Raw genomic sequence first — 12,120 nt, 5'->3', positions numbered from 1 at the left:
AAGTGTTTTGGTCTCAATACTTCCACAGGCTGAGAAACCCACTTAGCCTTCCTATGCCTCCTTACCTCTGATGATAGAGATAAGAGCTGTCATTATTTCCACACTTTTTGTTGCTCATATAATGTATATATATAAGCTCTTAGGCTGAGTTTCTTATCAAGGGTAAAATGGTATTTTGTAAATTGGGCCAATTCTAGTGTCAGAAGTCGTTGGTGAACTGTAGTGCAGTTAAAAATGAAGGGTGATCTGAGGAGGGACATTTGGCACATACTAGCACTCAGAAATTCAGAAATTGCTTAACTGAAGAGTTTCTTAGTAATTTTTGACTGCTTAAAGCCCACTAATATGTTTAAGGAAAATAAAAGTGAAAAAATCAATCTGCTCTAATGTATCTGCCTGTTCATCTGTGTAGGTTTTTTTACATTACCATCCTATCACAATATCTGAACAGTTTTCACACAAAAAAAATCAGTAACAGTGGTGTTATCTCTCCCTACCCTTGCTGGCTTTTCTCCTTTTCAGTCCTTCTCTGATGCAGGCTTCAAGTTCATCTCCTCCATGCTGTGAGCATTAGCACTGCCCCTCAGATGGCTTGGCTTAGGATGGGAACCCATTCCACCTGACAAAAAGGTGCCTGGAGAGTGAGATTTCCCCATTTTACTGCAGCTATCATGTACTCTGATGAGATGTTGAGTTAAGAGCATAGAAATTTTGGGGGAAAAAATCCTTTTGCTTTCTAGATAATTCTCAGAGATTAGAAAAATTAGAAGGGTTGGGTGCAGCTGGGTTTTATTTTTGATTAGACCCAATTCTGTACTTTAAGTCTGGTTATGTGCAATAAATCTTAGATGCAGCAACAGTGTGGCTTACACTCTTATTCTGGTCACAATCATGATCACAAATTCCCAATTAATACAGTTTACCAATTTCACAGTCTAAGTCTGGCCAAGTTCAATAGGAACTGTTATGAACACAGATTCACAAATAATGCAGCTTATTGAACCAACAAGTTCTATATTCCTGTTAGAATGTTGAGGAAAAATTTACTAGACTTGCAAAATGTTAAGTGTATAGTGTTATGTGCAAGTGCTCCTGGGTATGTTATGATGCACACAAATCTTATACCAAAATGCCATGCCTGCTCTGGGGAGCAGAGACGAGCAAGCCCTCTAACTAGTCTGAAAGGTGATCATGCTTTCAGCCTCTGCCATGAAGAGTTTAAAATGTCAAATTCATGCTTAGGGGAGAAGTGGAGGTGAGACTGTAGTCAAATATCCTCTTACTGATGTCATAAAACAGGGGCAGAGGAGAAGGGGGGGCAGGCAGACACTTTATGTGTAAATGGTTTGCATTGGATTGGAAAGGATCTTAAAGATCATCTAGTTCCAGCCCTGCTGGGTTTATCTGCTCCACTGGACTTCAATCACCTGCTGAACTGAAGCAGTCTGAAATTTTTTGTTGTTTTCCTCTGTAGCTGTACCTTTTGTTTTTTCTTCTTTTTTTTTTTTTTCTTAGTTTGCCAAACTCTCCTGACTTTTGCATTCTCTATGTGTGAGACGAGGGCGGCTGTGTGAGCTGCTCAGAGAATAATTATCCTTGCTGAGACCCGAGGAGGCAATTCATCATGTCAGACTAACAATGGATGCAGATAGCACAAGAAGACTACATAACTAAGCATTGAAAATTAAGCACAGAGTGCACTGAATTTCCCTGGTGAATATAGAATTTGGGGTCGTTATCTTACATTTTTGCTGAATATCAGTGGACTTATTTTGAGGCTAACTGGTGCATCACATTGGCTTTATTTCCATCTGCCAGGAAAACAAAGGATTTATGGCTCTTCCAAAGAGCCCATCAAGCAATGCTATGAATAGTATCAGTCTTTTTGCTAAATCCTGCTTGCCTTGGGGGTATATGTAATTATCTCTTCTGATATATTGCATATTGAATAGTATTTATTTTTATTGTGCTGTGCAATAGTATGTTCCTGTTCCATTTATTGGTATCTTGCAGATAGATGGCAATTTAATATAAATTTGTTATTTATTCCAGAGGAAGGTTTTGCTGAGTGCTTGGATGTGGGTAAATAAACTCCATTTACAGCTTCCATACTGATGGGCTCTTTCCTCCTTTCAGACCTGGCGTGCAGCAGGAACACCTACACCATGTCTATGCCTACTCCTATAAATTCCCAAGCCCCAAATTCAGAATCTGCTGAATTCCATGGCAGGGAGGGATGCAGTTTATATGAAATAAGATAATTTTTTAGAGCTGCATGGAAGGGAGGTGATAATCAGTTAAGTACATCTGATGTAAAGAAAGGAAAAAAAACCTGGCAGAGATATCATTTTTAAAGGGAATTTGTATATACCTACATACATACATACATATGTATATTTTATATGTATATATATAATGTTTCTGAATACATGTATGTTTTTATCCTACTTTTAAAGCTTTGATAACTTTGCAGATAAGAGATTTTGAAGCTATTTCCAACCAGCTTTTCTGTGAGTAAATTCTCCTCTATCATTAAGAAGAGTGGGCAGAGAATTCAGCTTGGTAATATAAAAGATAAACCATTATGACATAAATTTCACTTCCATGTAATATGAAGGGAATTTTGAAATGAAAAAAAATCCAAGAATAAAGTAATTCATAATTTTCTGACTATTAATTTGAGGTTGGACCTTTAAAATAGTGATCTAAACTCACAAAATGCTTATTCAGATGTGTTCATAATCTAATGGTAGAAGTCAGATGTCTTTTGTCTGTCTTTTTTTTAGACAATATTTTCACTTATTTACTTATTTCACAGAAAGGAGATGGAGAAAAACAAAATAATTTTTTGAGAACTTTTGGGTAAAAAATTTAAGATCCAGATACTGAGCAAAACTATTTGCTTTTTTTTTTTTTTTTTTCTGTATAAATACAGCTGGAAATAAAGCCATTCTCAAAAAATGACTGCCACAATGGACTGGTGATGTTCACTAGGGGAAAGCCACAACACAGAGTGAGCTTATGATTGAAAGAGTAATGCCTGTTCACTCAGGGGGATCTGCATGTGAATTACTGTGCCAGGACAATATCCTCAGAAAAATGGTGGAGAGGGAATTTCTGTAACCAGCCTTTGTGTGCATCAGTACTCACCTGGGTGAATCATTCTTTAAGGGCTGGCTTGTTATACAGATTTTCTTTCTCCGGAAGAGAGAGGCGATACGTCACATTGCTCTCACACTCCTCGAAGGGTGTGAAGGGGAAAAGTGAGGTCTTGGCTCTGTTCTCCCCTCCCTGCTGCCTCATGCAGGATGATGCCCAGGCTGTAAATCACTACAGCACAAAGAGAAAAGAGAGTGATACCTAGAGAGGGACCTCAAGAGCACAGCCTTGTGTTTGCACCTTGTTTTAAGACCACACCTAATGCTGATGATAAGCTCCTCACCTGGGGATTTCTCACTGTTACCACAAGCAGAGCTTGTTTTATCAAGATATCCTTGTGCCAGGGAGCTGGCAGTGAGACAGCCTCCCTCCAGCTTGGTGAAAGTGGAAGCATCAAGGCTCTGTAATGTCCCAAAGCTTCATCTTTAGATTCACACAGTTTAGCAGCTCTTTTGCTTTTTGCGGAACTGAAAGTCTTCTGTGCCCTCTGGCCAGAAATCATTTATCTGGACTTCACACAGTTTTTCATCTTTTGCGAGATTTTTCTATTCAATTCCATGGTGAGTTTGTGAGACTGGACTGTGAGACTTCATGAAATAAGATCAGACCCAGTCTGACATTAGAATCCTGATACTTTGAAAATTTGAAAGGCATGTGAAAAGTTAAATTAAACGTCATGCAAAAAGTGATGTATTCCTCATGAAATTCTACAACTTTGCTTAGCACAGGAATGCTGTGGTAATGCTCCTTATTAAGGTGTTAAAAACTGTATGAGGCTGGACTAGTTACAGGAGTTGTGCTCTGTGGAAAGCTGCAAGCCTTGTGAGCCTCTGTAACTTGCAGGGCAGCTCATAATTTCCACACCTGCATGGGCCAAGAAAATCTTCATAATTTTTGCAAAAATAATTTCTGATTAAGTAAGAGGGTCACCTTTTTACACAGTAGAGTGGATTCTGAACTGGAAAACCAGTGAATAATCTCAGCTGTAGGTTACTATACAGGGTTATGTGTATCATAATATCAGGCCCTGCTGTGAAGTAACAATGTTTGCTCAGTGGAGCAGCAGCGCTGAAACACATGATTTGGGGTTTTGGTTTCAGGAAAAGAGGGGGAGAAGTTGCAAAATACATACAACTTGATGCTAACCTGGAATGAGATTCTAAGAAAATTACATTTTTCATTTTTGAAGTATAATGAAGTGCATGGCTATAATGCTTCAACATACATCTTCACTCTGTGACTTCTGTAATTCAGTGTGGTGTAAAAACAATGATGGGTTTTGTGATGTTTCTATTTAGCTGTGATGCTGAAAATACAGCTTCGGTCTTGCTTTCCTCTTTTCACACTCCCAATTCAGAAAAGTTAAAGGTCTTGTCAAATCAGTTATGGACTGAGTTGAATCTGAGGCCCTGGAACAGTTTGCTCAGAGAAGATGTGGCTGCCCCATCCCTGGAAGTGTCCAAGTCTAGGTAGGACAGGGCTTGGAACCTGGGATACTGAAAGGGGTTGAAGCTGGAAGAGATTTAAGGTCCTGTCTAAATCATTCTGTGAGTTCATTAATCATCACGCATTCAATATTTCAAAGGCCGGGTTACATTTTAAGGTTCCACTTACAGGTAGTAATTTTGGAAAGTCAAGCTGATGATCAACTAGTCTACTAAAAACAGACTTGGAGCACTTGTTTCTCAATTTATTCTTCAAAGTCCTGGTCATAGTCTAGTCTTTATCAATATTCCATATTGGAATTGATACAACAAAGGCTGGGTGTTTTTGATACATAAAATAATTTGTTGTAGTTGAGGCTTTCTTAGCTTCAGCAGAAAACACTCCCTCCCTTCCCAGCCCAGAGAATTACAGGAATTCCCCCCACGGTCATTTGCAGGCATAATGAATTTTATAACTCCGTCTATAAAGGATTTGCTGCTAGACTGTTAGAACATTATAGTTTACTAAGATGCCTTGGAGTAGTTTATGATTTTGGGAATATTTAATTAGCATTTCCACTTTGGTGAAGATTGTTCCATTTTTAGAATAAAAAAAAATAACACTGCCTCAATGAATCAGCTTTCTATCCCATCATCTATATCTAGGTTGGATATTGAGTAAGGGTTATACTCCCAGAGGGTAGTTGAGCACTGGCACATGTTCCCAGGGAAGTGGTCACAGCAGCCACTTGAAGTGCTTTAACAACATCCTCAGGCAAATAGTTTGATTTTAGGGCTGTCCTGTGCAGGGACAAGGAGTGATCCTTGTGTGTCCATTCCAGCTCAGGATATTCTGATTCTGTGATTCTGAGATCTGGGTCATGACTCAACCAACTTTCAGGCTCCAGAAACTGACTCGAAACACAAAGAACTCATAAGAGGTTTTGAGCTTTTCTTGGTGAGCACTTCACCCAGCACCTGGTAACTAGCATCATCCAGGGCTGTTTGCATCATCCAAGTGCAATTTTGTCCTGCAGTCCTGAGTGCAGTTGCCTCTTGTTCACATTTTATTCACTTTGAAGTCCTCCAAGCAGGGAACATTGTATAACACTTCATGCTCTGTGCTCGTTTGTATCCTGTCCCCACCACATTCTATGTGTCATCATTTCCTGCTTGCTCTAAACCCTGAAAATTAATGCAGTAAGTGATGTGCACTCAGAACAAATGTATTATATAAATGGACAGACAAAATGTGATTATTTCTGTTTAACTGCTGGGAAAATTGGGATGGAAAAGTTCAGGAACTAATCTAAAGCTGCAGAGGTAGTGGGTGAAAAAAGAAACATCAGAATCACAGTTTCAAGCTGTGCAGGCCTTCTTCAAGATTGTAAGAGTCATATTTAATTGATGAGCAATAGGACGAAGCAGAGTTTGCCACCAATTATGGAGCAACATTACGGTGTCTAACTTTGCTAGGAACCCGAATGAACCAAAGGTCTCTCAGGGCTGAAAGGGCCCCAGTCAATTCTGCTACCTATGTAATTTTTAAACATAGAATTCTTCTAAACTGTATTTATGCTAAATTTCATGGCACCTGATGACCTCAATTAAAACCTCTCATAGGAAATCAGAAGTGCCAGCAAGGTCCTGCAAGATGAATGCCTATGGCTTTCTCCTGCTAACTGCTGATAGGAACTTGATGGTTTTAAAAAAGATTTTATAGTGATGTTACTGCTGTTTTTTATCAAAGGTGTCAGAATGCCAGTAGTGATAATGTCTCCCTGAATGAGCAGCTTGCTTTCTTTGGTCGCTTTCCTAGAGCACATAATAGACATCATTAGCATCCAGATAAATCTCCCTTTATGGTACATTTGGGCACAGAGAAGAATAAAGTTGTGTTTTCTTGAAGCTCCCAAGATTATTTCTGTTACGATCTTGGACAAAGGCACACTTTACTAGCCTTTATTAGACGAGCCAGTAATTTCCAAGAATGAAATAATTTCTTAAGAATGGATATAGCTTGACAAAGAGGTATAAACCCGCCTGTCATTGGCTTTAAAGTATACATATATATATGTATATATATATATATGTGTGTGTATAAATATATATATATGGTATATATATATATATTATATATATATAAATATCTATGTATATATATTTATATATATGGTGTATATATATATATATATACCATAACTTGTAGGATACAGACAACTGTACAGGTCAAAATCAAGTGCAATAAAAAGTGTCAAACCCACAGATAATTCTTGTGTTACTGAATAATGGTACATAGAAGAACTAGCAAATAAGAGCATTCTTTGCACTTTATGTTACTCAGTGTCATCTTCTTGAAAATATGAAGAAATTAGTCTATTTTTCTTTTGGTGACTTGGCAATTCAAAGTTAAATGTTTTTTAATTTATAAATATTTAAGCCAAGGAGTCTAGAAATTTCTTTAAAAAAACCAAAAAAAACCAAACCTGATTAGTTAAAATTATGGTAGAAGTTATTTCGCTTGCTTAAAATTAAAGTCAAGACTTATTGTAGACTCCATAAATGTTTTCATTATTTTAATTGCAAAGAATGATATTTGAACTTGTCTTGATTTTGCTTGTGATAAGCAAAAGCCTTGTAAAAAAAATCAGTGACAGGAAGCCTTTCAGCAAGGATGGAATTTAAAAAATGTGATTCTAGTGAGAAAGTATTTTTAAGTGCATGTGTGTTATGATTCTTAGGACTAGAAATTTATTTGTTTAATTATGATGAAGTTTAGGCATATTTTTAATTTCATTGACCACAACATAAACATTTTTTGGTTGAACACAGTATTTGTTTTAAAAAATCTTAAATCCCCACAATCACAAATGTGCAGGAACCACAGTATTTAATTGTTCATTTAATGTTAATCAGAGCCACTGTACTATGGAGCCAACCAGCTCTAAGGGACATGACCTTATCACAGTGGACAGATGGCAAAAAATTTCAAGACGTGTTAAGCCTTTTTCTTCAGCACTTTTTTGTTCTTAACATATTTATTGCTGACACCATATATCAATGTTATAGCTTCTGTTCAGGTGAATACGATCAGTTGGTAGTAATGGGTTCAGCTCTGGGAACCTTCTAGCCCTTGCTTTTTTGAGCTGTTTCTGTAAATTCAGTGTCTGGAAAAAAAACAAGGAGAAAAAGACAAGTTAGGGAGGGAGAGAGGATGTTGGAAACCATTCAGCTCAGCTTAATTCTCATGAAAAGAAGAGAATAAATTAATGCAGACACCATGTTTCCCTGGCTTGGATGTCATATTTTCTTGTGATTGTGAAGATCAGTGGCAATGAAAGATATGTGGAAGAGAGAGGGGGAAAAGCAGAAAACAGGAAAAAAAAAACAAACTTGAAAATATTGAACTGGACTCTAGCAGTACATGTTAAATATCTTCTGCAGTTGTAGCAGAGCAATGTTTCCCTGCATTAGCACTAAACCTCCGTTGCTCCTTTAATGTCTGTCAGTCCAGGTAAAGAGCTGTGGTTTGAAGGCATAGTGGGAAACATGCCTTAATAAATGCAATTGCAACTGGATCGTGTAACTTTATGGATGCTCTGTGTAACTGTGCAAGCTACAGATGTATTTCATGTGTGCCAAAATTTCCCTCCCATTTATTTTTTCCAGATTTTTCCTCTGTTCTTGAAGACAGAATATGTTGGCACCTCTGTCATTGTATTTCTGGGATGAAGAATTCTCTCTTCCTAATTCCAATTCAGCAAGTTCAGGAAGGGATTTTAAGATGCAATAGCACTTTTCTCTTTCGTAGGCAGATATCATCATGATACATCAAAAGATTTTTAAAAGGGACTGCATTTTTTCTGTGCCAAAAACAAGGTCAACTGCAATGACTCTTACTTCCTACTTGGTAAATATCTTGGTTGATATTTATCTAGTATAAAGTTGGCATATGTTCTGCATGAGAATTGTGAATATCAGGAGGAAAAAATAAGAGCATCCCACCTAGAGAATCATAACTCAGAGGTCCTGAGAGCAGATTTACTGGGAGAAGATGGAAGGAGGTGTGAGAATTGACTGTCTCGGCAGAGAGGAGCAGTCATCCCTGAGAAGCAGCATCCCTGCAAAGTTGTGTAGTTGCAGATGTATCAGACTTCAAGTACACAGCATGTGTTCTGGTCTGAGAGGCTCACAGTAATTAAGTTGTTCATTCAATTAAACCTAATGCAGCAATAACATTTTAAAATACAAAGGGCCCATACCTTCAAGAAGAAAAAAAAATACTCAGACTCCCTTTACAGGCCAATAAACTGACAATAAATGCTCATGACTGGAGGCCCAGATCTTTATTTATGGCAACAAAGCAGCATTTCTGTTAGTTTTAGCACAGTCCTGCTGATTTCTGTTGGTTGATGACTAGATCATGAAAACTGTAGATAGTACTCCTGTGCCACTTGGAGAAGGAGGCAGAGAGCAGTTGCTCTTGGTCATGTTTTGGTAGTCAGGGACCTACTTTTAGTCTTAGTTGTAAGTATTATTTAGTCCATTAAGGTCTTTCAAAACAAGAAAAAGTTAAACAAAAAAAAAAGTCAAAATTGATCCAATATACTCTATATTGAAAGAACTTGCATCCAGCTCTCTCACTACGGGCTCCTGAAGAATTCATCATGCTGATTGTGTAAAACAGGTGAACTTAACTTTAGTTCTCTAAAAATCAAGGTAATTGACAGCATGGCTGACTACAGAGAAAACCAAAGCACCTGTTTCAAGCTAAGTTAATAATTAAGTAGATGCATCTACTGAATGCAGCAGTTGCACAGAGAGACTTACCTTAAGAACTTATATAATTTTAAGATATTTATATTTAACAGAGTTTAACCACACTCAAATTGAAATACAAGGCATTTTCATCTTTCTGGAAAGCAATTCCACCTCCTCTCTTCCCTGCCCTAACTACTGGGTTTATAGAACTGTAGAATGGTTTATGTTGGAAGGGACTTTAAAGAGCATCTACATCCAACACCACCACAAGGTTGTGAGGGGTTGTGAGCTTTGTCAGGTCTTCACAAAGTGACCCAACAACTGATAATAGCTCTGGTGATGTAGGGGTACCAACAGAGATATTTTTGTTATCTCTTGTTCGCTGTTCTTTCATGCTCTACCCTGTCTGATGTTTTTTCCTCTTTGTGTCTCTTTTGTAAGGTTTGGAGGCAAATTGTAAGAAACTGGGCCTGTCTTTATATTGTGCTAGCAAAGATTTTCAGGAAATCTGATCATACTTTTGCATAAACACTCAAATTCTGCTGTGTTTATTACTGTTCCTGTTGGTTTTCCTCAGACTAATGAAAAGTAGGGATCATTCATCTTCCCCAGTAAAACTGAGTAATTGAGTGGAAGTAACATTCAGACAGACAAAAGGCCAAACCCAGAGCCTTTGAAGAGAGTTTTCCTTTTAGATGAGAAATCAGTGACCTGGGACATGGAGGACCACGGCATGATTGAGGGGAGGAGGGAGCTGCTCCTCAGAACAGGTTTTTGTGATGTGGTGTGACAGTCATTACCTGGAAAACACAGCTGAATGCAAAGTGGCAGGGAAGCTGGGGAGTCATGATGCTGCTGAACCAAAACTGAAGGAAAAGGTGTTGAACAAACTGGAAAGATTGAAATGTGTATTGGTTGGAATTGATAACAAAGTACACTGTGTTCCTTTTGACAGCAGAAACCAAGGGCTTATCAGAAACAACGTATCACAATGGCAGGGCAGTAATGGCATGATTGAGAAGCAGGATACGTAAAAGTGTATAAAAACTTTCTCATGGTACCTAAATCAGTAGGAGACAGATATTACCCTGGATCCACAGGAGAAGAGACTGATGGAATCATCCTGGCTTACACAGAGTATAGCACATGGCAAATGGGAATTTCACTGAAAAGCATTTTATCTTCTATTTTAAAGAGATTTTGACAGCTAAGTGCAAACTGTTTTGTAAAGTGTCAACTGTCCAAATAGTTTTCCTAAAAGAATAAAACTAATAAAGGACTTTGGAAATTAAAGAACAACAAAAATTATACAGTCTCTTTTAAATGAAGAAATAATTTCAATACATTGGTTATTCTTCAGGATTCCATGGGTAAAATTTTTTTATGGATGAAAAGATTTCCTAGACTTTTTTAATTGGCATAACCATCTATAATAATTTAAAGGTCCTGAAAAAAATCACAGTAAGCTTCTTTATCTGCAGATCATCCATAGCCTCTGTGTCTTGTCTTAAACTATTGTTCAGGTTAGAGAACAGTTATTACACACTTTGACTTCATAGATGTAAATAAAAATACAAATATCAAAAATTCATTTTTTCCTGGTGGAAACTCTTTCTTAAGAAGTACAAAACAACTTTATATTTGGTAACCGAAAAAAAAAAGTTTATAAACATTAGTGTTGGAAAAAAGCAAAAGATTCAAGGACCAGGGAGAACTTAGAGCCCCTTCTAGTGCATAAAGGAATTCTTTCCTGTGAGAGTGGTGAGGCCCTGGCACAGGTTGCCCAGAGAAGCTGTGGCTGCCCCATCCCTGTAAGTGTCCAAGTCCAGGTGGTATGGGAGTTTGGATAAGCCTGGGATAGTTGAAGATATCCCTGCCCATGGATGGGCTGGAGATGGGTGATCTTTGCAATACCTTGAAGCCCAAACAACCCAAAACTTTCTATAATTTTATGTATAAGTGGCATAAACAAATATGCATAATTTACTCACTCAGTCTACCCACACTAGGAGTTCCTTACTGAATCTACTGACCCTCTAATACAGAACAGCACTAATTACCAAGTAGTAATTGCCTATGATTTTGTGACTATGATTAATGAGCCTGATTTTCCATTGTATGATTATCGACTGGAACAGCATCCAGTAATTTTGCATGGATTTACTCCTCCAATTGCTCAAACTTTGCCTAAGATACATGAAAAATATGGAAATATTATGTCACATTTTAGTCAATGTATCAGAGTCCAGCTCACACGCAAGAAATTTCAGAGCTGATCTTGAGCACAGCAGAATATTTCCTGCACTAGTGTAGCCTGCAAGAACTGGTGGCTGCTGAACACTTCCAAAAGGAAAGAAATATACTTCAAATCCTTCAATCCTGCTATGCAGTTACTGAAGATTTGCAGGATATATTTTCCATCTTTTTCAAAACAAGGCTTTGCAATAGAAATGAAATTGGATTGGACCAGCGGCTGGCTCCATCAGGCATATGAGCTGAATTAAAAAAAAAAAAAAAAGGAAAAAGAAATAATTTTTCTCTGTAAATTTAGCCAGATGGTTGGCAATCCAGACTAGTTTCAGAATATAAATATATATGTAGCTGATTTGTCCATGCATTTTTTTATTTATTAAGTAAAATTGCCAGTGGAATAAAGACAAGTGAGAAATAGTGATGAAAACTACAAATTATATAAATATGCAAAAAAGGAGCATATCAGAGCAGCTAGTTCACTTCTACTGGCACCACACACATCCCAGAGGAAGAGCTGCTGTAA

At 37.6% G+C, this 12,120-nt stretch overlaps 1 protein-coding gene across 1 annotated transcript in view; it reads right to left on the bottom strand.

Moving 5' to 3' along the window:
• Window positions 1–6,977: 6,977 nt before the first annotated feature.
• The window catches only part of RIT2 (Ras like without CAAX 2), a 207,765-nt gene continuing 202,622 nt past the window's right edge, over window positions 6,978–12,120 (bottom strand). The window contains exon 5 of the mRNA XM_031507344.3: window positions 6,978–7,750. Within this exon, the coding sequence (XP_031363204.2) occupies window positions 7,622–7,750 (129 nt within the window). The 3' untranslated portion in view covers window positions 6,978–7,621. The remainder of the gene's footprint in view (window positions 7,751–12,120) is intronic.

This window comes from Lonchura striata, chromosome Z, assembly GCF_050655825.1.
Source record: "Lonchura striata isolate lonStrDom1 chromosome Z, ASM5065582v1, whole genome shotgun sequence".
Taxonomy (NCBI): Eukaryota; Metazoa; Chordata; class Aves; order Passeriformes; family Estrildidae; genus Lonchura; species Lonchura striata.
This window is presented reverse-complemented; position numbering and strand designations above follow the sequence as displayed.